At 45.3% G+C, this 26,887-nt stretch overlaps 1 protein-coding gene across 6 annotated transcripts in view; it reads left to right on the forward strand.

Moving 5' to 3' along the window:
• The window catches only part of PDE9A (phosphodiesterase 9A), a 98,363-nt gene that overhangs the window by 14,884 nt on the left and 56,592 nt on the right, over window positions 1-26,887 (forward strand). For 3 of the 6 annotated variants that reach the window (XM_045002556.1, XM_045002557.1, XM_045002555.1), the window contains exons 2-4: window positions 10,317-10,387; window positions 12,184-12,261; window positions 13,243-13,286. In XM_045002556.1, coding sequence (XP_044858491.1) covers window positions 10,317-10,387; window positions 12,184-12,261; window positions 13,243-13,286 — 193 coding nt within the window. Of the gene's footprint in view, window positions 1-10,316; window positions 10,388-12,183; window positions 12,262-13,242; window positions 13,287-24,074; window positions 24,154-25,558; window positions 25,827-26,887 lie in introns of those variants that run through there. The other 3 variants (XM_045002560.1, XM_045002562.1, XM_045002561.1) reach the window with 3 other exon arrangements.

Below are 26,887 nucleotides of genomic sequence, written 5' to 3' on the forward strand. Positions count from 1 at the left end.
GGCTTTGTTGGAGGCTTATTAAAATGATTGTGCAAAATATTAAATGATGACCAGTTTCACTGTCCTTTTTTCTAAGCCTATTGGAAATTCCTCTAAAGACAAGGGGGCAACAGGGACTGAAATGTAGCAAATGTTAACCCTAAAACCGGGGAAGCAACTATGTGCAGTTGCTATAATGTTTTTGAGGATTATATTCCTTCCATTGCTGTCTGGCACATGCACAAGGCAGAGGCGGTTAACTGGATTTATATATGGTTGGGGATCTTGAAGTTAGCAATCTGCAAATTCAGACTGAACGCTCTAGCGCCCTCTCCCCCACCTTTAGAGTGTTGTTAAAAGAGAACCAGAATAAAAATGACTAAACTGAGCTGGCTTTGATAGTTCAATAAAGAGAACTTTGTGACAGGCTTTCTGCAGGGAACTGGACAGGGAAGGAAATAGCTGGTGAAATATAGAGCCTTCTAACTCAAGGTGGTGAGTTCAAGTCCAGTCCAAAATTGTAGTTACCAAAAGTTGCTACAACATGAGGTCTATTTGAAATAGATGCCAGTCAAGTTCCCAACAGATAAGAATCCACACAGTCATGTCACCCTTGCCATGGAGTTAACAAAGAAACTAAGGACTGAATGGCTATATTGCCTCAACCCACCACTAAACCCTAGATGTCAGTTCTCCGGGGTGTTGCTGGGGCAGTGTATGGCAACCTGAATTGCCACTGCCTATGCTATATCTCTTCTATGGATAAGTAGAAGAATTCAGTCAGAGTTCCAATCCAGCACCCTTCACTACAGTCACATGATTTTGGTAACTCAAGTGATTGGCACCCAGGTTGGCCTAGCAGCAGTGTGTGTCCACACTGCAAAGCCACAGGGGAATTGCTGCATCCACACTGGTACAGTACTCATGCCTGTAAGGCCATAGAACTTCTGGGAGCACATCCCATAGTTCTCAGTCCTGCTGTAAGCTGCGCCACTCTATGAATTATTATTTTTTTGGAAGCATATTTTGGGACAACCTGGGCATCTGTGTGGAAGTGGTCTTAGCCCACCAATTCAATGAAGTACTTCTTGTTTGGCACACTCTAGATTTCTGTCCATGGTGGACCTCCATCCCAATCTGTGGGTAACCATGGCTTCTACTCTGAGATGTTGGCATTAATGCAACTCAAGACAGATACAGGACATCAGACACAACAGAGGGCATTTCAGTAGCCGCTTGTCATCCTGAGAAAACAATGGCAGCAGGGCTTGTTAAGATCATGCAGGCTGCATGCAGATATGGAGCAGTGGAGACAGCTGATGCAGCTTTTAATAGCTGTGGAATCCCAGTAAGCTGATTGGCAGTTCTGGAGCAGGACCACAAGCAGAGCGATGGGACTGCATTATCATGCGGACCTAGGATGTTGACTGTTAGTGGTTCTAGAACTTACGTATGAGGAAATATGCCTTTCTGGAGTGTGTGATGAGCTTCCCTTGGACCTTAAGTACCGGGACATGCAGCTGAGAGGCCAGAAGTGAGTTGCAATTGCCATCTGGAAGCAGGTTACCACAGACTGTGACAGGTCGGTGGCTAATCATTTTGCCATTGGCAACTAAGGTGACCAGATATCCCAATTTTATTGGGAAAGTCCTAATATTTGGGGCTTTGCCAATTACCCCCCATCCACTGTCCTGATTTTTCACACTTGCTATCTGGTCACCCTATGGGCTTGGCTACACTGGAGAGTTGCAGCACTGGTGGTGGCTTCACAGCGCTGCAACTGAATCACCGTCCACACTTGCAAGGCACATACAACGCTGTATCTCCCTGGCTACAACGCTGGTTGTACTCCACCTTGACGAGAGGAATAAAGACTATAGTGCTGCTGATGCAGTGCTGCCCGGCCAGTGTGGCCACCAAAAGCGCTGTTATTGGCCTCCAGAAGTATTCAGAGGTATCCCAGAATGCCTGTTCTAGCCACTCTGCTCATCAGTTCGACCTCTACTGCCCTGGCCTCAGGTGACCCGCCCTTTAAATTCCCCGGGAATTTGAAAAATCCCCTTCCTGTTTGCTCAGCCAGGTGTGGCGTGCAATCAGTGAATCTTTCCAGGTGACCATGGCGCCACGTGGCAAACGAGCCCCAGCATGGAGCAATGGCGAGTTGCTGGACCTCATCACTGTTTGTGGGGAGGAAGCTGTGCAGTCCCAGCTGCGCTCCAGCTGTAGGAATTACGATACCTATGGGCAGATATCAAGGGCCATGCTGGAAAGGGGCCATGACCGGGACACGCTGCAGTGCCGGGTTAAAGTGAAGGAGCTGCGGAGTGCCTACTTCAAAGCCCACGAGGGAAACCGCCGCTCCGGCGCTGCCCCCTCGACCTGCCGTTTCTACAAAGAGCTGGACGCGATACTTGGGGGTGACCCCACCTCCACTCCGAGGACCGCGATGGACACTTCAGAGCGGGGGGGGGAGGAGGAGGAGAAGGAAAGCGAGAGTGAGGGTACTGGGGTGGGGGGAGACACCCCGGAGTCCCAGGGGGCATGCAGCCAGGAGCTCTTCTCAAGCCAGGAGGAAGGTAGCCAGTCGCAGCAGCCGGTACTTGGTGGAGGACAAACAGAGGAGCGGGTTACCGGTAAGCGGCTTTTATTTTCAGGATGGAAATTTTTCGGGAGAGGAGGGAGGGTTAGGGCTGCATGCATTCATGCCTAGATGCGGAATAGCGCACTGATGTGGTCTATCACATCGCGGTAATCGGCCTTAGTAATCTCTTCAAAAGTCTCAGCCAGAGCATGGGCAATGCACTTGCGCAGGTTTATTGGGAGAGCCACTGTGGTACTTGTCCCAGTCAGGCTAACGCATCCGCACCACTGTGCTACGAGCAGGGCCGGCTCCAGACCCAAGTGCGCGCTTGGGGCGGCATTTTGCCGGGAGGGCGGCAGGCGGCTTCGGCGGACCTTCCGCAGTCATGCCTGCGGGAGGTCCACCGGAGCCACGGGACCAGCGGACCTCCCGCAGGCATGACTGCGGAGGGTTCGCTGGTCCCGCAGCTCGGGTGGACCTCCCGCAGGCATGCCTGTGGATGCTCCACCGGAGCCGCGGGACCAGTGCACCCTCCGCAGGCATGTCTGCAAGAGGTCCCCCGGAGCCACGGGACCGGCGACCGGCAGCGATCCCCCTGCGGCATGCCGCCGTGCTTGGGGTGGCAAAATTCCTAGAGCCGCCCCTGGCTACGAGGGGTGGGGGGACCATTGCTGCACACAGGCAAGCTGCATAGGGGCCAGGGCGGACTCCGCATTGCAGTAGAAGACCCTCCCGTGCTTCCCAGGTGACCCGCAGCAGCGAGATATCTTCCAGGATAAACTCCTGTGGAAAATGTTGGGATAGAGTTCAGTGTAGGTGCCCCCTGCAGCTGTTTGCTTTCCCCAATGCACAGAAACCCCAGTACAGCCCTGAAACAATCAGTCCCCCTTACTCACCCTTTCAGGGTTCCCGTGGGTTATGTGCGCTCTTTTTGGGATGGGAAAATTATGCTATTGTGAAGACTGTTAATGTGCCCTGCTTCAATGCGGGGGAATTACTCTGTCTGGTATAAACAATGCTGCCTCTGTTAAGTGTTGCATTTTGCCTTTACAGATGCAACCTTGAGATCTCGGCTGTCCGTGTTATCACCGGCTGAGAGACTGCAAAACCTCCGGAAGAGGCCGTGAAAAAGCAAAGAGGACATGCTGCAAGAAGTGATGCACCAATCTCTCACAGAGAATCAAAAAGCGCAGGAGTGGAGGGAGAGGGAAAGCAGGATCCGCAAGGAAAACGCAGCACAAAGGAAGCAATGCGCGGAGCGGCTGATAAGCATCCTGGAGCGCCAAGCGGACTTTTTCCAGGCGCTTGTAGCCATGCAGGTGGAGCACTACCGCCACCGCCCCACCCTGCCACCCTTGACCCAAAACTCTTTCCCTTGTGCCCTCATGTTAGCTCCACACCCCCTTCCCCAGCATCTGGGTTCTTACCACCACCAGCTGCCTCCAACACCTGTACGTTCACCAACCAGCCCTGAGAACTACGACCCTTACCCTCTGCACTCAACCCCCCTCACCATGCAGTATAGCCATTCTGAGGTGCAGCAGTCATTGCACAGCACTCCAGACAGGACATATGCAAACCTGTGATTGTACAGTTCCCCACCCCACCCCCTTGCCCTTTCAGATTCCAAAAAGTTGTGTGTCTTCAATAAATGAATTTTTGGCTTTGAAAACAGTCTTTATTATTGCAGAAAGTTAAAGATACCTTAGCCCAGGAAAGAAACAGGCACTGCAAATCAGCTTAGGAAACACAGATGCCTACTAACATTGTAACCACTGCACTTCACTCCCATGCAAGGCAGCAAACATTACTGTTGGTTTTCAGCCTCAAATTCCTCCCTCAAGGCATCCCTAATCCTTGCAGCCCTGTGCTGGACCTCTCTAGTAGCCCTGCTCTCTGGCTGTGCAAATTCAGCCTCCAGGCGTTGAACCTCGGAGGTCCATGCCTGACTGAAACTTTCACCCTTCCCTTCACAAATATTATGGAGGATACAGCACGTGGATATAACCGCAGGGATGCTGCTTTCCCCCAAGTCCAGCTTCCCATACAGAGATCGCCAGCGCCCCTTTAAATGGCCAAAAGCACACTCCACAGTCATTCGGCACCGGCTCAGCCCGTAGTTGAACTATTCCTTGCTGCTGTCAAGGCTCCCTGTGTACGGTTTCATGAGCCACGGCATTAACGGGTAAGCAGGGTCTCCAAGGATCACAATGGGCATTTCAACATCCCCTAATGTGATCTTCCAGTCTGGGAAAAAAGTCCCGGCCTGCAGCTTCCTGAAGAGGCCAGTGTTCTGAAAGATGCGTGCGTCATGCACCTTTCCGGGCCAACCTGTGTTAATGTCAATGAAATGCCCACGGTGATCCACAAGCACCTGGAGAACCATAGAGAAATACCCCTTCCAATTAACATACTAGGTGGGGTGGTGCCAGAATAGGAATATGTGTCCCATCTATCGCCCCTCCACAGTTAGGGAAACCCATTTGGGCAAAGCCATCCACAATGTCCTGCACATTCCCCAGAGTCATGGTTCTTCTTAGCAGGATGCAATTAATGGCCCTGCAAACTTGCATCAACACGATTCCAACGGTCAACTTTCCCACTCCAAACTGGTTCCCGACCGATTGGTAGCTGTCTGGAGTTGCCAGCTTCCAGATTGCAATAGCCACCAACTTCTCCACCGTCAGGGCAGCTCTCAATCTTGTGTCCTTGCACCGCAGGGTGGGGGTGAGCTCCTCACACAGTCCCATGAAAGTGGCTTTTCTCATCCGAAGGTTCTGCAGCCACTGCTCGTCATCCCAGACTTCCATGACGATGTGATCCCACCACTCAGTGCTTGTTTCCCGAGCCCAAAAGCAGCGTTCCACGGTGCTGAGCATGCCTGTGAATGCCACAAGCAATTTCATGTCGTACGCATTACGTGACTTGCTATCATCGTTGGACTCCTCACTGTCACTTTAGATCTTAAGGAATAGCTCAACTGCCAAACGTGATGTGCTGGTGAGACTCATCAGCATACTCCTCAGCAGTTCGGGCTCCATTTCCCACAGACCAAAATGGAACACAGAATCGCGCTGCACTGAAACCGTGCAAAGATGGCGCCAAGTGTGGACGGGAACACAGTGACTGCTGGGATGTGAAGCGATGCATCACGGGGCGTTGGGACAGGAAGCAGAATGACCTGCACCCTCCGCCCCCTTCCCACAACCTACGGCGCCAAAATGGGACGAGGTGCTCTGTGGGATAGCTGCCCATAATGCACCACTCCCAACAGCGCTGCAAATGTGGCCACACTGCAGCTCTGGTAGCTGTCAGTGTGGCCACACTGCAGCGCTTTCCCTACACAGCTGTATGAAGACAGCTGTAACTCCCAGCGCTGTACAGCTGCAAGTGTAGCCAAACCCTATGTGGCAATGGATGTTTGCAAGTTAATATTGTTGTGGTTCGCCCATAGATGGTGAAAATTGCTAATGTCTGTGTAATAAAAGCAGGCTCTGAGTGAATGGGCTTTTCAGACTGTGCTAGGGCTATAAATGGTGCACATGTGCCCAAAGTCCACCCCCCCGCATCCCCACCCCCTGGCACAAGTTACACATAATGTAAAATAGAAAGGATACTACTAGCTCATTAATCAGGCCTTAGGGCAAAATAACTCACCACCTCAGTCTCAAAACAAAAGGCCCAACCCTTTTCCCACTGAGAAGTCACCAGGAAAACTCCCATTTACTTCATCGGGACTAAGAATGTGCAGGCAATCACAGAAACAATTGTATATTTGCTGGGAAATGATTGCTTGCTGGCTGACTGCTTTGCTTGAAAAGAGAAGGAAGCCAATCAGAAGAGTTCAGCAGCTGACAAAGGAAAAGACCTTTTATAGCATAAAATCATTGGATTAAAGAAAAAAACCCTAAAGACAATCATTCAGATCATAGAATATCAAGGTTGGAAGGGACCTCAGGAGATCATCTAGTCCAACCCCCTGCTCAAAGCAGGACCAACCCCAACTAAATCTCGAGCTCCTTATCAAAATGCAACAAGTGATTTATGAATCACAGTTTCTATCAAACTTTTAAAAGGCCAAGAAAATTAGGACTCTAGCCCATAGTCCACTTAAATATAACTTTGCACTCTTTTGTTATTATCTGGAACTTTTAAAAATTCATCCTGGATTCACTGAAAGCCCTGGTTTTCCTTCATGAAACAGGCTGGCTTTCTGACCTTTATTGCTTCCTGAATATTTTTTATCTTATCCCACTCTTATCCCAGTTTCTGGTCACTAATAATTGATTTTCAGAATGAGAACCCCGGACACCTGAAATAGCACTCCCAGCATGTCACAAAAGTTCATTCTGAGTTCAGTTGCAATTGCCATCATCTCCTAAATTATTGCATTTGTCAGTTGTTTGTGCAGTAATGGGCTTGAGATATTGTGTCAGACAGTTTTAGTAGCTAGCACCTCAGTAAGATGCTGTGTTTTGCTAAGAGCAGGATTTCAGCCATATCTAAATCTGATTAAAAATATATTTAAAACCTTGATTTATTGCTTTGATTGCAGCTGGACTGTAATAAACTAAGGTCCATCACTGTGGTGATTATCAAAATAGCCATATAGGATAAATTGACTCTTGATGCCAATTACTTTCCAAATAACATGTAATAACTGGTAATGATCTGCCTCAGGTTTTTAACGATCTAATTGTTCAATCCTGTAAATTTAATCTAGATACCTGAATGAGTGGGGAAATGCACTAACATTTATCCCTCTCTCTTACTATTAAAAAAACCCACCACTAACAAAAACCATATGCCACCATCACTACAATGAGGTTTTTAATTTCTCCCAGAGACTGGGATATGAAACATTCGTTAAATATCTCCTCTAAAAGGTAGCACATCTTACCTAGTCTCACACATCCTGTGCATTGCCAACTCATAAAATTCTATTATGACTTTTGTGATACGTGGTATGTGTTCTTAAATCCCCAACTCTTGGAATCTTTTTATTATGTGAAAATCTCAACTTTCATTGTCTAGGGGGAAAATGTTAAGTTTCTGCCCCAGGGTTGTGTAGAAAAGTTTGCCAACATGAACCCTAAAGGCTCAAAAACCAGAAGGCAAATAAGAACCCAATATCTGTATATATACTTTTATCTCGTGATTTTGAAACCAATCTAATTTTTGGCCTAATTTATGATTTTTTTGAATGCTATGGGCTGCAAGCATCAGTACAAGATTGAGTCCTGATTTTATAGGTGGGGCTGGTAGCACCACCTATTATTAAGATTGCCTGACACCTCACATTATAAGACCCTGTTTTCAGTTGCTTATAATTCTGCCAAACTTTGACTATATGGGTTGAAATGGTCTGTGTTGGATGTCTGCTTCAGGCTGAATTTATTTAGTTAGTTTCATTTCAACCAAAACTGTTCAGCCATATCTGAGAACAAGACTAGGGAAACGTAAATTTTGCCCAGGTTAAACAACTTCTGGGACCTTTTCTTTGAAATGATATGGGGGAGGGGAGCTTGCTTTGGAGCAGGGACTTGAAATTTGGTCTTTGTGTCAGGGATGTGCCGTTTATCATCCCTGTGAAAATCTGCCCAAATTTGGCCAAGGTTTAAGCCTTTGAAAAATTTCAGTTTGCACATGCTCAGTAGAGACTTCTTAGATTTTAGCAGCTAAATCCCCTGAAGATTCCATGAGCACATTACAGCCCGGGTCTGAGCAGGATTTGTTCTGCAATTACAGCTCTGGGCTGCTCCAGGCCAAGCTGAATCAGAGCCAAGGCACTGGAACTGAAAGTAGACACTGGGCTCTTAATGGCCCCTCTGCTGGGCCCAGGCAGTGAGGAGGAGGGTGCTGCAAGGAAAGAGCCAGACCTGAGGGAGAATAGATAGAACAAGGAGCCTGAGGGGGGCCGCATGCTGACGGAGGGGTGGGGTGGGGTGGGGAGAGGGAGACTTGGGCAGACTGGTCAAGGAGACTGGCACTGGCTGAATAAAGAGACTGGAATTATGAGCTAGGGAAGGCCATGGGGAGGGAGACATGTTTCAGATCAGGAGTTGGGGCAGGAGAGAGACTAAGACTGGAAGCCAGGGAAGGTAATGGGGAGCAAGCCAGTAGGTGGGAGGAGTCTGGAACTGAGTGGGGGCAGGGTGAAGGAAGTGACCAGGGAAGGGAGAGAGCTCTGAGAAGCTGGGTGTACAGGAGAAGTGGGACTGACTGGACAAAGAGAATGTTTCAAAGAGCTGGGAAGCAAGAGAGAACAGTGAAGTTGGATGAGGAGACTAGGGAAGGAGACTGGGAATGTGGGTGGAGGGAGCAACTGGAGGCCAGGGTGGAGGAGAGAGGCAGACTGGATGAGAAGCCAGGAGGGGAGAACTGGGACCGGCTGAGCAAAGAGGTTGGGACTGGAGTGAGAAGCCTGAGGCATGGAGACTGGGAGCTGCAAAGTGAAGAGAATGAGATTGGAAGAAGGAGCCAGGAGTGAGGAAGCAACAGGATTGGAACAGGCTGGAGAAGGGGTCATGCTTGCAGGGGAATAAACAGAAAAATCCATGCCTAGTAGAGCACACTCCCTATTAGAGCCTGGAATGGAAAGCAAGAGCCTTGAGTCTCACCATTCCTCTGTTGTCAGCAAATATGTGTGAAACCCACTGGCAAAGTGTCCTGTCCCGCCTCTAGTGCTGGTCCACATACAGGATGATAACCTACTACTGCTATCAGTTATTCTGTTAACTCAAATGGAAGACGTCTGTGTGGCAGAAGGAATGAGGCAGGGGATTACAGGAAGACCATGAGTGTGTCCTTTCTCTTCCTGCAATCCCCTTCCCCATACCTTCCAACTTCTGCAACAAATGAAGCAGAGGTCTGACAGACAACAGCCTTCTTTACTACATAATCATGATTCATCCCCAGAGCAGGTCTATCCTGTGCACTGAAAGAGGCAGGGGTCCCGTGGAAAAAATAGTATGTGATCATGTAGTTAAAGACTGTATCATAATGCAAATGCACAAAGGGGTGGCATGGAAAACCTAACTCCAGCATTTCCTGACTTTTGGAGATTTTTAAACTGACATCTTTTAGGATTGTCTTTGCAACCTTAATAGTGTTTTTTTAACATCATTTTTTGTGTGTAAAAGGAAAAAGGGCATTCTTTGGGGGTCAACAGCAGTGGGAAAAATTAGAATTTGTCTCAAGTGGATTCAACTGCTAACTTAATAGTACTGCAATAGTGCTGTACATTACAGTGAGAAGTTTGGCACACTTGGAAAACATTACATTCTGTCTAAATTACAGAATCAGATCCTCAGCTGATATAAATCAGTGCAGCACTGTTGACTTGAATTAACCAATGCCTACTGACACTGAGGATCTAACCCATTATATAGACATCCCTCAGCACTTACAATTGTTTCTTTCTACAATATGTGGTCATGATCATTAGCTAGATTGTGTATGATAAAGTTTCTTTGCTATCATTTCAGGTACCGTATGCTATATTTGTAGATAGTTGGGTTAGGATTGCAAAATCCCCTTTCCTCCTCTGCTTTCTCATTGAAAATAAATGAATTAGAAAAGTGGGAAGAGAAGAAAAGGAGGAAAGAATTCCAACACTCAGGGCAAATCAGATATTTCAAAAGCAAGGATGATCATTTACATAAAGCCAGTACATGAGGTTAATGTCCGATGGAATTTAACCAGACCTTCTCTTCTTTGTCTTGTTTTTCTTCACTGCTGCTGTTTTGCTTGGAAGGTGGTCTTCAGTAAATACTGCAATTCCAGAGATATTGTGGACCTCTTCTGCATTGCAACTGGGTTACCAAGGTAGGTATCACTAGGCACATTTGACAAGGGCTAACACACCCTTCACCTTGGTTCCTTCCCTCTTCAGAACAATTCAGAAGTCACCCCAAAATGGAACCCCTCACCCAACAATCCCTGAGTTTTGGGAAGAGGAGAAGATATTTCAAAATCCAGACCTGAACTCAGATTTGGATTTTGCATCTCAGGCATATCTCAAGTTACAGTAAGTGGGAATCAGAAATTGGGGTACCAGTAATTCATGCATAAATATAAATAGAAGAGGGCTTAATGCACTATAGGAAGGTGCTCAGATATCACAATATTGGTCTGGTATAAGGAGTAGAATAGAAGAGAGGGGTGTTTTGAGAAACTGTGCACAGACAAGATACCAGTTTTACATTTGGGGCACTGTCAAATAGAACTATACCAATCTTGTTCAAGGTTCCTGGTATCCAAACAGAGTACCCACTAGAATTGTACACAAGTGAGACAAACAAACAAAAATGTCACTGAGTCCCTTGTTCCAGGCCATGTTCTCCTTTATTTGGGTTATTTCTATGGAGGGGGTGTGGTCTAAAAATTCCATGAGTCTCCACTCCTGGAGTTTCTTGTTAATTGTTTCATTTGGGATAGAGTTTGGTGTTCCTATCCTCCACAAAGGGAGTTGGCCGGAGGTTTCACCCATGAATCTGGGGGAATCAGCCAGCAGCCCTGTGTCTGTGCACTGGAGTCCAGTTCCCACAGCTCCCCGGACATCACAGGACCCTCGAAAAGGGGTATGCAGAGAGGAGGAGGATGTCCCTTAGATGTACGTGCCCACAGTACAAAACCCAAGAAAAACAACAACAAATCACTAAATCACAGGGTTATTGAGTGTGGTTAACTCTGTGGGCATCTGGAGAATCCTATTGACTACGATTTACATAAAACTCTGGGATGGAAACCAATAAGTTTTGCTGTTTATCCTTGCTATTACCCCTCCTTTAATATTGGAGAGATCAACAATTGTCGTTTGCCTGTGATGTCAAACACTTCCACTGTCACTCAGAAAACCTTGTTTAACAACGTAAGCCATTCGTGGACAATAACAGGAGGGTTTCAGTTAAACAGGCTGGCTTATGGTTTGTTTTAAATAGGGCCGTACAAAGGGCTGCTGAAGTTTCACTAATTTCAGACAAGCTTCTGGTGAGCCCATTTCAGTCTGTGGTGCCAAAACTAGCAACATAATATTCAGAAAACATTGCCCTCTTTTCAGTTGCTGTTGCTGTTTTGTTTTTGTTTGTTGTGAAGGAGTTTCTTTAACACTTTCAGAGTTCCCTTTTGTAAAAGAAGTGAATAACAACACTGATAATCACTTGTGTAGAATGAAGGGGGTTGGATTTTGTATGTATTATCTCAAGGTAAGTATTTTTATTGATTTTTAACTCAGTCAGTATATATCTGCCAAGTCAATAAATCATGATACCTCCTCAGTGAAAGTCAGTATCTGATTATTCAGCAGCACAGCATATGTGATTTTATAGGGAGCAAAGTTCCCTCTGGGGACAGACAAGAGTACAGTTGCATTTTAGTCACAAATGTCTCTTGTGGTTGTACTGTACAGAACATAACCATTAAGGACTTAATTTTCCATGGCCTTGCCTCTTGTGTAGTCATCTACACTGGTTCAAAATGGGTGCAATTGTAGCTACTCAGAATGGGAGTGTTTTAAGCCCACTTAGCCAGTTATACCAGTGCAATGCAAGGTCTGAGGCAGCGCAGAATCAGGACTATCACTTTCTAGGTTAAATAAACCTCTTTTGATTTGTGTCTTTCAGGAACACAACTATCTCACTTTTGACGGTTGATAATTGCATGGTATCTATCGATCCAACAATGCCAGCAAACTCAGAGAGGTAAGCCTGAGGGGGGTTCGATCCTGTAAAACAGCATCAAGCCAAGGGAAAAGGGTTTGCTTAGCCACAAACACCTTTCCTGTGCAACGTGACAGGAGAGCCTGTGTAGGGGGAGGTAGCTGTCAGCAGAAGTTGGGCACAAGATTATAACACGAATGCCTCTTTGGTTTTTAATTTTACCTGTTATTAGAGTAGCCGGAGCTATCTGAGGAAAAACTACTGCACATAAGTTTTTAATATAGAACATCTTTTTACAACCCGCTATGTTTACTCTAAAGGCTCCCAGCTCCCTTAATTCACAGGCTTCTTTATTTCTCTGTTAGAACTTAGGAATGTCAGTATTTAGAAACTGAGGGTCCCGGCTTTTATGAGGTGTGGAATCATATACATGCTGCTTCAAGCCCAACACGGCTCTAAACCCCATTTACTTTTGTTCCCTGACATCTCAGCGCTTGCTCTGCCTTGCTATATTTTTTCACTGTGGCCACTCTCATTAGTCTTTATTTATTTCTGTATTTATTTGTATTACCGTAGTGCCTAGCCTCCACCCCAGTCATGGGCCAGGACCTCACTGTGCTAGGCACCGTACAAACAGAACAAAAAGACTGTCCTTGCCCCAAGCAACTTTCTTCTTCCCAGTGACCATTTCCTTGACACCTCTATTTCCAAGCTAACCTGACTCTCCTCAAAGGGGAAAGATTTCTGCTGTGCTTGCAGTGTGACAATGGTGTATTCTGGTGGCACTGAAGCAGCCTAATCAAGTCCTTTACCACCAATGCAGTGGCAAATTTGAAGGTGATAAGTTCATAGAAAGTGCATGTTCTTTATTTCCATGGGTAAATTTTCAACCCACAAATTTCAAGCCAGCTCAGAATACATCCATATACTTCCTCCCACTCTTCATGGCATGTATACCAGTCCTATACAGAAAACAGTGTTTTATCAGTGTCATTGTAACCAGCCCTCTTTGATATTTTGCAGTACTCCGTATAAAGTGAGACCTGTGACCACTGGACAGTTATCAGGTAAAACACCTTTATTTTAGCCATATTTACTAAAACACCTTTGACTGAGCTGGTAGTTTGGGATTTAAAAAATCTGGGAAATGTATAACTTGTATGTTCTCTAGCTGTAATGCACAACAAAATTGATCTGACATGGCTGTAACTATGCCATAATCAGGAACTGTGCAAAATATTTAACTCCCAAGTAAAAAGTGGTTAAAATCAGCCGGTATTCAAGTTGGAGACACATCTGTGAACATGTAGGATGGAATTTTCAAAAGTACTCCCCATTGGTCGAACTCTGCTCCCACTGAGGTCAATGCTAAAGGTATCAGGGTATGTCTATACAGCAACTAGACACCCAGGGCTGGCCTGTGCCAGCCACTCAGGTTCAGGATGTTGGGCTGTTTCATTGCTGTCTGGGCTCAGGCTGGAGCCTGGGAACTAGGACCCTGCAAGATAGAAAAATCAGATGTGTACAGAGCAATGAAACAGCCCTGCAACCCAAGCCCTGTGAGCCCGATTCAGCTGGCACGGGCCAGCCACGGGTGTCTAGTTGCTGTGTAGACATACTGTTCCCATTGAGGTCAATAAAGGTAGGGCCATTGCTGATCACTTTTGAAAATCCCAGGTGTAGTATTTTGTCAGATATTTTTTTTTAACCTCTGCAAACATCTCATCAAAGTTGGGCACAACATTTGTACCCTAGATAGCACTAACAGGCTGAGGAAAGGGGGGTGTTCCTTCAAACATTTACTGGGTGCAAGTTCAGTAGCTTTAAATAAATGCGACATGACTGAAGAAGCCCTGGGTGGACAACAACATTGCATATACCATGTGTGCTTTCAGGGGGCTGTTCTCCAAAGCAGCTAAGTTGTTCCCCCTCCAAAGGGAACACAAATGGCACTTTCACTACAGTCCGATCTGCTTCACATTTTCTCTCTGCTTTTGAGCAACATGCTTAGGCCAGCAGCTCCCAGATTTTGGTGTGGGGTGCACAGGAGGTCCACAAAGCACTTGCTTGTGTTCAGCAGAGAGCTGGCTAGTCATGTGATACTGGCTGCTTCTGTCTAGCTGGTTCTAGAGCAGTGGTTCTCAAGCTGCGGGTTGGGATCCCATTGTAATGGGGTCGCCAGGGCTGGCGTTAGACTTGCTGGCCAAAGCCCAAACCCCACCACCCAGGGCCAAAGCCCAAGAGCTTCAGTTCTGGGTGGCCAGGCTCAGGTTACAGGCCCCCGCCTGGGGCTGAAGCCCTTGGGCTTCAGCTTTGGTCCCCCGGCCCGAGGCGGTAGGCTCAGGTGGGCTCAGGCTTCAGTCCCCCCTCCTGGGGTCATGTAGTAATTTTTGTTGTCAGAAGGGGGTCATGGTGCAATTAAGCTTGAGAACCCCAGCTCTAGAGGGATGCTGGCTTTGCACTGCAAAGAAGTGTGCAGAGGCCTGTAAAAGCAGCTGGAAACAAGGAAGAATAGTGTGGCCCTAGCTGCATCTGCTAGCTTCCACTGAGAGAGGAATGTCCAGAGGAAAAGGAAATGAGGCAGCCTGGCAGTATGTCCAGGGGAGACGGGAGGGCCAGGCAATTGGGAAGCATGTCGGAAGGAGGGAACAGGTGATGGAGAAGCATGTGCAAGGGAGCAGGACAAGGGAAAGGAATAGAATAGATTGGAAGGGGGAAAGGGTTTTATGACAATAAAGAGACTTACAAGACTTCACATTGCAGTGACTGCTGAAGACTGAGGAAGGCTATCCAAATGAGAGGAGAGGGGTCCATGTGATAGCAAATAGGAAGGGAGCAAGCCTGTGAGATGCTCTTCTTATTAAAATGTGCTCCACACTGAAAAAGTGTCAGAACTCTTGGCCTAGGAGCTAAATACCTGCATTATCAAGTGAGAAGGAAAGGGGTTTTAGGAGGTGTGACCTTCCCTAAATACTGACTAGTATCATTGTTTGCCTCGTCTACAAAAAGGGACAGATCCTCACTTAGTGTGCATAAGTATGGCTCTGCAGTAAAGCTACGCTGATTTACACTGGCAGAGAGTCTGACCCAATTGCTCCAGGTAGTTTGGTTTTATTTACATGAAGCTCACTTTGTATTTTCCAATTTGCCTTTTCACACTTTCTGATAGTCATCGTTTTTTGGCCAGCTGAAGGGGGTTGGGGGGGGGGGAGAATGCTTTGTTTAGAGTACGGCTCATCATTTTAATACTGTCTGTGGTTTCTTGCTTCGTTTTATGAAGAGGGGATTCCCAAAGATCTAAGCTGAAAAGGGTTGGAAATTCCTGGTGGTTTAGTAGCCAAAGCAGGCAAACAGTTTCTGTCCTGGAAAAAGGAAGCAAGTTGGACTGTATGCAAGGGAATTAATGTTTCTTTCGTTTCTGTTTCTCATTTACTTTTAATTTACCATTAATTTTAAACATTCCTGACCTTTTGCAGGGCATAAAAAGAATTGAGAGTGGGAAATTGTTCTTTTTTGTAAAAATGTTCAGTTCTAGTTCTTTCTTTTTAAACAAATCTGACTGCATGAAAGGAGGGTGCAACTTGGTAGTCAAATAGATGCCAAAAAAGGGTCACAGCAATTTCCAGAAGGGGTGTAGCTAGCACTACTCTTTTCACTGCTCTCTGACATAGCTGGAAAACAGTGAAGTATGGGTAAATGGAGCAAAGAAGAGCATGCAAGATGAGATTGGAAAGTTTGACCCTTAGAAAGGAATATACAAGCAGCAGCTTCACTACAGTGAGGCCTGGTCTATACTACAAAGTTAGGTCGACATAAGCCATTTTGCATTGACCTAGTTGTGCATGTGTCTACACTTAAATTTGTCTCCCACCAACGTAAGCGCCCCGTTACAGCAACGCGGTTACACTGCCTCCCCAAGCGGCACTGAGCTATGGTTGATGTACAGAGGTCAATGCTGTGCAAGCAAAGACACTGAGTTACCTGTGTTGACCCTAGCAGTCTCAGGGTCAGGTGAGTTCTAGTATTATCCACCTCTCCCTAATTATTGAACACATGCATTATCTTTCTTAGATATAGTGTGGCCCAGGAGTCACAGAGACCAGAAGTCACAGAGACCAGAAGGCCCCTCCTTCCTTTTAACGCCCCATGAATATTTAAAATGCCTTTTCCTGATTGTCCAGCCTGGTGAGCACACCTGGAAGCACTCCACTGTTGTGCACTACTGCCCGGCAGACCATGCTGGCTACATGCTCCACATAAGCTCCAGCTTGGCATAGACAGAAGGTACTGGATCTCCTAGGCCTGGGGCAAGACAAGGCTGTGCAAGCACAGCTATGGACCTGCCATAGAAATGTGGCCATCTATGAGCAGATTGCATGGGGATTGCAGGAGAAGGTGTACGACAGGGACCAGCAGCAGGGCCATGTGAAAGCAAAGGAAATGTGTCAGGCATACCAGAAGGCCAGGGAGGCCAACAGTCAATCCACAGGCCTTCTGTTTTTACAAAGAGCTGCATGACATACTTAGAGGAGAACCCACCACCATGGATACCTCCAGGGAGCCTGAGCCACAGGTCCCTGACCTGAACAGCAAGGAGGATGAGGACGGGAGACAAGCGACCGGGGGAGGGTCCAGCTATGCCATTAGCCAGGACCTGTTTGAAACTCCAATGCATCTAGTCAGTCCTGGCAATCAAGAATGAGTGAGCCCAGTGGAAGGGAAGGATCTTCTGGTAAGTGTGTAAATTTATTTCCCATTACAGTGATGGCACCCCCAACTTAACAGGACACATTTATGGATTTTGCACTATTTTACTTGTACTAGAAGAGGTAGCAGTACAAAAAAGAGAAATAATGTTATCTGCTTTTCATTCCCCTGTAGAGTTAAGCAAGATTGGAGCCATGAGGAGAAATTCATTTATATTTACAGGGATGTCCCTGGAATCCTTCTGAGACATCTTGATGAAACTTTCATGGAGGTACTTTGCAGACCTTTCCTGAAGGTTTCTAGGGATGTCAACCTTATTTCTTCCTCTGCAGTAGGACATTTTCTCATGCCAGTCAGCGGTAACTTCAGCAGGCCATTGCAGTACACAGGCTAGCAGCATACAGGCCTAAGCGACTTTGGGTCACCAGTAGCAGCTGTGATCTCTGTGTCTTTGTTACCCTCAGTAGTGAGATATCAGTTAAAATCACCACAGTCTGTGGAAAATGGTGCCAGTATTCAGTGCCACTTCCCTAGTTTCATGCAACTGAGCAATTTCCTGCCTCATTTCTCTCATCCCTAGCAAGCCTTATTCACCATGGCTGGTGCTGAGTGGTGCCATACACAAGCACTCCGAAGCAGAAGTATCAATAGACCTGGCTTGTTTAAAACTTTGGGGGAGTGAGGGAAGTGAGTTCTGAACCTTAACTTTTGCTTTCTGTTGTGATTATACTGACAAGGATACCCCTGTGTTGTATCTGTAGCTGCTACTCTTGCGACCTTGAGGTGTTCCCCCTTCACACCCATGGAACACCTGAACCAGATAAGGAGGAAAAAGAAGAGGACTTGGGATGACATGTTCAGTGAGATCCTGCAAGCCAATGCTGCATGTGATTGGGAGCAGAGGGCCTGGAAGGTGAACATTGCAGACAGCCTGGAGAAGGAAAGTGTGGACAGGAGAAAAGCCCAGGATTCCCAGCAGGAAAAGGAAAGGGAGATCCATCAGGACCTAATGGGGCTTTTCTGGCAGCAAACACAGACACTGCAGACTCTTGTGGATCTACGGGTTCAACAATCCTGGGGCCACCTCCCTTTGCAGTCCATGGCGAACTCCATTACAGCACTTCCCTGCAGCCCCCCCTCAACATTCCACATGGCACCAGGGATTACAGCCCTACCAGCCCAGGGGACATTAAGGACAACCACTGCTTCACATGCACTGACCTGTGAAAGCCACGGAAACTGCATGTGTAGCACAAATGGATATGAACGTTCTTTCCCCTTGATACATTCTGTGCTATTAATTTATTAAAGTTTTGAGTGTATTTACTTTTAAATTGCACAGATTTTTCTCTGCATTGGTTTTGTTACTGAATAAAATTCAGTTATTTGGAACATCTTCATCAGTTCATAACATGCGCTGCAGAGTGCCTAGCAGTTCTGAAAGCACCCACTTACTTGTTCCTGCACAGTGTGACACAACTCACAGGATCAGTGACAAACACGCACAGTGTAATAATCATAAATGTACAGCAAGCAGCACAAAATGAATAGGTATATTGACAGTGTAATATGCATAGATGTACACCAAGCGTCACACAATTCCTAACAGGCCCCCACACTGCAGGGCCGGGTAGAGCACAGCTCACCACACCACGTTACTGTGGCTCACGGATAAAAAGGTGCTCTTTCAAAGCCTCCCTGAGGCATATAGCTCCACCTTGAGATCTTCTAATAGCCCTTGTGTCTGGCAGACAGCTGCTTTACCCTACACTCCAGCAGCAACATTTCCCCCCTTTGCTTCACAGCTATTATGCAGGGCACAACAGGCAGCTATAACTGTTGGGATGTTTTTCTGACTGAAATCCAATCTTGTGAGTAAACAACACCAACGACCCCTGAATCTACCAAAAGCACATTCAACTGTCATTCTGCACCTGCTGAGCCAGTAGTTGTGCATCAGTACAAGCACTCCTGGTGATTACCACACAGCGCCGATGCAAGGAGACAAGTATGCATGCACAAGCCTATACTAACTGCAGCAGCTTTACTCTGACATAACTTGCATCAACCAAAGTTTGTAGTGTAGACATGGTGTAAAGGTATGATGCACAGGAATACTGGTAAGAGGCCAATCTTTGTCCTGGCCATAGTCACATGGGTCAGGACTGCAGTCACTTGATAGGGGCATCCTCCATTAACTCCAGTGAGTACTGTTCTATCACAAGTAGCTTTGCTGTCTTCACATTGCAGAAATCTGTCTCATTTCTGAAGTTAAAATGGTCTTAGGACTCACAGATTCATGACCATAGTGTTGTGCAACAACTAAAGCTCAAGCACTTCTTAATACGATAGATGCCTGTTAAATTGTGCTGAAGAGCAAATCCTACAGAATTCTGACCCTTGAGGAAAACAATAAAACTAAATTCCTCTAGCATTTTCTTTTTGAGGGCTCTGCTCTGTCATTGCTTAGATGCACCGAATTCACCTGTGAGCTTTTCCTAGTGCCACTGTCACTAGCTCAGTCAGACAGGTCCTTGGGAAAAGGGTGACAAAGTAACCTCATGCCAAATTTGGACTGCATATTGAAATGCAAAGAGGTCAGTAGCCTCTTTGTCTTATCAACTGAGATGAGATCTAGACCAACACACAGGGCAATCAATGCCTTTTACCACTTCTTTCTACAGAGCCTCAGCATTAGCAACAGTTACTAGTGCATTTCATAGTCTGTTGACCAGATAAAGGGCGAAGAATGCATCTTTGCTTCCAACTTCAGTTGCTCTTTATTTGCCTTTTCAATTAGCTTGTTATCAACCACTCATATGGAAGAAAGCACATGATTTCTGTAGCCCATGATTAATGTAGCTGCCTGGTAGGAGACCTGTGTGCAAATCTATTTATATACCTGCCTTGCTGATTGATGAGCCCATTGATGATATATAAGTGAGACCCACAGATTTTTTTGAATGGTTATATATAGACACTATCTTCCTTGTACCTGTTCGTTATTTGTGAAATGACAGAAACTTGTCACAATGCCTGAATCTACATATATGATCTATTTTTATTTAGGAGCCAAGATAACTCTTAAAACTTATGCAAGAGTGTGACATGCTCATTCAATGTCTTCAGGAAAAAGATCCCCATCCTGCAAAGCTGTTCCCTACATAACTTACTCACACAAGTAGCCCGTAGGCTGGACTCTGATCTCGGGTATGCCAGTGTAAATCCAACAGCAGCTACTGTAACTTGCAAAGAGATTACTCACCCGAGTAAGGGTTTGCAGTTTCAGCCCTAATGAACTTGTAGAGCAATCTTAGATGATTAACTGCAGTGGATTTGGGGTCAGAATTAGAGCTGGCTACAAAACAAGAATTTCATTTTGTGAAAAATTTCAAGGTTTCGGAATTTGTTTTTGTTCTGCAGTGGAACAAAACTATGACTTTTTAATAATTTTCAGAGAGGCAGAGCCAGAGACCCTGAGCAAGAGAATAGCCTAGTGGTTAGGGTCCTCTCCTGGGATGTGGGAGATGCAGGTTTAAGCCCATGCTCTGCCTGAGTTCTCTGGTCCTGTGATTATTAATTATTTCTGCAAAGTCCAACATGAGAAATTGAGACTGACTTTATAGTCCAGTGATTGGGGGACTTAGCTGGAATGTGGGAGGCATCTCTACCTCAGAACACGCACTTGAACCTGGGTCTTCCACATCCCAGGTGAGGGCCCTAATCAATTGACTATTATGCGAAGGGTCTCTCTTGTTCCCAGAAATTCCAGCTTAGACCTCAGCAACATTCCCCTCCAAAGATTTGCATCCATGGAAAGTTTTGGCTTTGATGAATTGGTATTTTCCAATGAAAAAACATTTTGTCAAAAAATTCCCAACCAGCTTTCGTTGTGCCCATATCTAAGGCTTTTGTTCTTCGGATCTTTTACATTTGGAAGGACTATCCTCCTTATCAAAACAAAATGCTTAGAGAGAAATCCTGACTGAGCTGGGCAGAGGCACAAGCTCCGGTAGGTGTGTTGAGGATGGGATCGTAGGGCAGAAATTATCCAGCCTGATTCTGGTCCTTAGGGTGAGATTATCACAGGCCTTGCTTGGCCACCTAGGGAAGTGTGGTGCGGTAAGCCAGCCTGCCCCCACCCCTCTCTGCTTTGACCTGCTCAGATTGCAATTCTAACTGTTTTTCAGGGGAGCAGGACCAAATTGCCTGCTACTCCTCCCGCCCCGTGAGCAAGTCAGTAGGAAGGGGTGGGAAGTGGTAAGATCCACATCAGTTGGAAGTAACAGAGGAGGAGAAGGACCTCGGAGTATTGGTTGATCACAGGATTACTATGAGGCGCCAATGTGATATGGCCGTTAAAAAAGCTAATGCGGTTTTAGGATGCATCAGGCGAGGTATTTCCAGTAAAGATAAGGAGGTGTTAGTACTGTTATACAAGGCACTGGTGAGACCTCATCTGGAATATTGTGCACAGTTCTGGTCTCCCATATTTAAGAAGGATGAATTCAAACTAGAACAGGTACAGAGAAGGGCTACTAGGATGATCCGAGGAATGGAAAACGTGTCTTATGAAAGGAGACTCAAAGAGCTTGGCTTGTTTAGCCTAACTAAAAGAAGGCTGAGGGGAGATTTGATTGCTCTTTATAAATATATCAGAGGGATAAATATCAGTGAGGGAGAGGAATTATTTAAGCTTAGTACCAATGTGGACACAAGAACAAATGGATATAAACTGGACACTAGGCAGTTTAGACTTGAAATTAGATGAAGGTTTCTAACCATCAGAGGAGTGAAGTTCTGGAACAGCCTTCCAAGGGGAGTAGTGGGGGCAAAAGACATATCTGGCTTCAAGACTAAGCTTGATAAGTTTATGGAGAAGATGGTATGATGGGATAGCCTAATTTTGGCAATTAATTCATCTTTGACTATATAATATAATGGAGATATACCCATCTCCTAGAACTGGAAGGGACCCTGAAGGGTCATTGAGTCCAGCCCCCTGCCTTCACTAGCAGGACCAAGTACTGATTTTGCCCCAGATCCCTAAGTGGCCCCCTCAAGGATTGAATTTACAACCCCTGGGTTTAGCAGGCTAATGCTCAAACCACTGAGCTATCCCTCCTCCCTCTGACATGTAAATATACCCAATGGTCTGTGATGGGATGGGATCTGAGTTACTACAGAGAATTTTCTTGGGTGCTAGCTGGTGAGTCTTGCCCACATGCTCAGGGTTTAACTGATCACCATATTTGGGGACAGGAAGGAATTTTCCTCCAGGGAAGATTGGCAGAGGCCCTGGAGGTTTTTCACCTTCCTCTGCAGCCTGGGGCATGGGTCACTTGCTGGAGGATTCTCTGCACCTTGAGGTCTTTAAACCATGATTTGAGGACTTCAGTAACTCAGACATAGGTTAGGGGTTTGTTACAGGAATGGGTGGGTGAGATTCTGTGGCCTGCATTGTGCAGGAGTCAGACTAGATGATCATAGTGGTGTCTTCTATCCTTAAAGTCTATGAGATCCCTGCTTCTGCCTCCCCATACCTGTAGGCTGTAATAGCTGTCTGGGGCCAGAGGGAGTAGTAAGGCCCTCCACAAATAGGCTATGTCTAAACTACTGCAGGATCAACACTGCTGTGATCAGTGCACCGGGTAGCAATTTAGGGCAGGCCTTCCGTGGGTAGTGATCGATCTATCAGGGATCGATTTATCACATCTCGTGTAGATGTGGATAAATCAATCCCTGAACACGTTTCCCGTCGACTCCGGAACTCCAGCTCACGAGAGGTGGAAGCGGAGCCAATGGGGGAGCGGCAGCGGTCGACTTGCCACCGTCCTCACTGCCAGGTAAGTTGACCTAAGATACGCCGACTTCAGCTACTCTATTCACATAGCTGAAGTTGCGTATCTTAGGTCGACCCCCCACCCAGTGTAGACCAGGGCTTAGTGGGTCTAGAGAAGACCTGCTAAATCGATGGCAGAGTGACCCAGCATGGTGTAGACACCCCAGTAAGTCAACCTAAAATCCTCCTCTCTGATCTTATATTGCAGATCTCATATCTGTGCTGTGGAAGCACTGCTGAATATTATGCCCTCATTTGGGGATGAATTCCCATGCCGTCATACAAGAAACTTTGCCAAGAGCTCTACACAGAGCAAGTGAAGAATAGGCAACAGATAGGTGCAGGAAGAGTTGAATTTTGTCTGTAAACTGTGCAGCATTAGTTTATTGCAATATCATTGAGTGGGTGTAAACCTTCTGGTTTTCACTTGCAAAATGTTGGGGAGCAAAACTGAAGTCCTTTGCAAATTATGCAAAAACTTTGTCTTGCAAAACCATATCCACTTTTGTAAATGTTAATTTCAGAATGAAGGTGACAATTACATTTCATGTTTGTGTTCCAGTAGGAGCTAGAGGCCCTAATGAAGCCTGGGACACCATTGTGCTATGCAGTGTGCATGCATGTAAGGTCAGATTGTGATATCCTGATGCACATTGAGTTACACAAGGAGTTGCAATGAAATCAATGAGATTACTGATGGCATAAAGCAGTACTCAGCATGAGCAGGGAGATTGCAATCTGGCCCATAGTAAGAGCCATTCCCTGCCCAAAAGAGCTCAATAGACACAACAAACAGAGGATAGGAGAATGGGAGGATTATTATTATCCTCATTTTACATATGGGAAACTGAGACACAGAAGTGCAAATCCTCAAAGGTTTTTAGACACCTAACACCCATTGATTTCAATGGGAACTAGGGTCCTAAATGCCTTTGAGTATTATAAATGGTGTCTGCATAAATCTCAGATTTTTTTTGCAACAAGCAATTATAGCATTCTTGATTAAAATGTTGAAAAGAAATGGTGCTTTGTCTCTTTAAGATGAGAGGAAGTGCCATTGTTAGTCATATATCTTTACTGTACTCTAGGGTTATAAAAACATACATTTTTGTTTTGAAAGTCATTTATTACATCTATAAACATCACATTGCAGTTGACTGTTCCCTGGATTAGAATGTCCTGGTACTCTTAGTGAGTTTTGACAGGCGGAAGGAGTGAAAGTAGAACATCTTGTTTTGTTACTGAGTTGGTTTTTAAAAGCAACTTGTCATTCTCTTGTATGCCACAGCCATTGAGACAGATCTAAGAGGCGCTGAACTCAGGGTACACGGGTTTCTATGTTTATTCTTACTGCTGGACTTGTAGCATTCCAGGCATTGTATATGGTAAGTAGAGATGAAGCTTTCTTGGTATTTTAAATAAGTATTATTTGTTTTGTTTCAGCTCTTTGATTTTCAACAGCAGTTTAAAACCCTTTCTGAGATAACTGAAAACTATTCCCTGTAATGGAACAAATCTTTTTATTTGCTCTTCGGGTCACTCAACCTGAGAATCTAATAAAATAAAAACACAACAGAGCATGAATTAGATCCTAGACTTTCAGAGTACTATGTGCTAGTCCCATTTTGAGTCACAATCATGTAATAATCAAATCATTTGGAAAATAAAAGCAAATGTTCCTGACAAGTATTACTGATATCTCTCATAATAAGTACTCCTGTTCTTTTTGCGGATACAGATTAACACGGCTGCTACTCTGAAACCTGTAATATTTTGAAGAGTAGCCTAATGATAATGAGTGCTTTCAAAGGAAACAGAAGCTGTTGTAAAGAAATATATTTTAAATGTTTGGTATCTATTTCTTACATCTGTATACAACTGATTCTTTTCCAAAACGTATTTTGCATTGTGTGTTATATTCATGATACATCTTGATATGTCAGAAAAGTACAAGAGGCAGCTGTTAGAAATGCCAATATGTTGTTTATGCTTAAGGTATAAATGTGTGCGCCAATATATTAAAAATATATTTAAAACATATGAGAGAATATAAAATGTTTATCTTGCATTTCCAAGAGAGATTGAGAGAAATATAACATATTGCTACTGGACTTCATTTGTGGAAGACAGGGGATTATATTAGCACCATTTTGTCATTTTACTTTTTTAAAACTAACTAAAAGAACCTATTTCTTAAAATCTAGTGTCTTCTTTAAGAAGCACTTGCTCTTTCAAATACTAATTGCATGGTCTTGTGGTTAATCTCAGCAAAGAGTCTGGGGATTTACTAGATAAAGGAGACCTGAACTACTCTGCAGAGCAAGTTTAATTGACACAGCTGCTGGAGACAGAGAGCTGTCTACACTAGGACTTCCAAAGTTGCTAACAGTGCAGCTGAACCAGTGCTGGCAATAGTGGGATTTTTACATTTTAATTCCCTACTGTAGACAAGGCTATAGAGTTAGGTTTGATTTTCAAGAGCTAGGTTTGATTTTCAGGGGAAAGTGCTTGGGAAGTTTGTACTGCAAATGCCAATGCTCTCCCTGTCCTATGGATACTCAGAGGACTCCGTTCTCCAGAGCTGTGAACCTGGCATTTCATATTAGCACTTCATGCACTTACATTTTTTAAAGGTTAGCAACTCTTTAAAGTATACTAAGGATTTTTTAAAGAAAGTCTGGTTTTTTTAAATAAATCAATTAATATGTTACCATATAATATAAATTTAGTGGCCTGATCCTGCCATCCTTATGTAGGCAAGATTCCCATTACTCCATTAGGAGTTTTTGCTGTGTAAAGACTACTCCTGGGTGAATTCTGCACCACTGTGTACACACAGAATTCGAGCGCAGCGCAGAATATTTTTTTCTCAGCAGAATGTATTTTCTGCCAAGAAGTGCTGCAGTTATGCCCTTCAGCCACTAGGGGCCACTGTGTGCCAGAACAGAGAGCAGCCAATCTGGGGTGGGAGCAGCCCCAACTGCAGATAAGGAAGGGAAGAGAAGAGGCTGGGTTCCTCACAGTGCCCTGCCCCTGGGGCCAGGTCAGAAGGCAAGGGGTATGGAGGGTTGAAAAGGGTGTGGCACATGGAGCTGCTGGGGGGGTCACAGATTGGGGTTCAGAAGGGCTAGTGGGGGGCACAGACTGGGGTAGGGACTGAATAAGGATGGGGGTACAGGAACACATGGGGCAGAGGGAGGGGACTGCAGAGACACATGTGAGGGGGGCTGTGCCTGAATGAATGAGAGAAGATAGGGGTCAGCCAAGGTCTGCAAGGGGAACGCTCTCTAACAATCCCTCCCACACAAAAAAACCTGTTCCATACTTCTCCCACCCACACCCCCAATAACCCTCCAAGTTCACACCCAGCCGCCTCCTCCTCCTCCAGCAATTACTTCCCTCTCCCTCAGCTCCTCTGTTACCCTTGGCTCCCCCAAACCTTTGCACTGCTTCTGAGGAGTATGGGAAATATGGTTCTGTAGTGTAGTTTAAATGAATTATTACTCAGAGTTCTGTATTAATATGCCTAGTAATGAATCTGTTTGTCAAAAAACATTTCCTGAATCATTTTTGTTGTCTGTATTGTAACAGACATATTTACTGACAGGCATTTTGAAATAAATTACCAAAATAATTGAAATTGGCGTGATTATACTGTGTTATTTTGACAAATAAAATGTGCAGAATTTTAAAATATTGTGTGCAGAATTTTTAATTTTTTTGGCAGAGAATTCCCCCAGGAGTAACACTTCAGGATTATGCACTTATCTGCTTTATCCTAAGGATGTTTGTGCAATACAAGGCAAGTTGCTCACTGTGACTTTGCTGTCCTGCTGCATTATCAATGGTTTAGAACCCAGCTCTGTGATTGGGATTTTACTTGGAAATACTGAGACTGACTGGTCCTTGACTGGGGCTGCTGGGCGCTATGATAATACAAGGGATAAATTATTGCCTGTAGCATATTGGTAAAGTAGAATGTACAGACTAGTGAGGTGGTCTCTACTGCAGGTGGGATGCATAGGTGTTAATGCTTCTCACTCAAGTCCATGCTTGAATGGGGAAGAAGGCATAAGCCATGTGCACAGAGGTAAAAATTAAAGCGTGAGTAGAAAAATC

The sequence above is a fragment of the Mauremys mutica genome, chromosome 1, assembly GCF_020497125.1.
Source record: "Mauremys mutica isolate MM-2020 ecotype Southern chromosome 1, ASM2049712v1, whole genome shotgun sequence".
Lineage (NCBI taxonomy): Eukaryota > Metazoa > Chordata > Testudines > Geoemydidae > Mauremys > Mauremys mutica.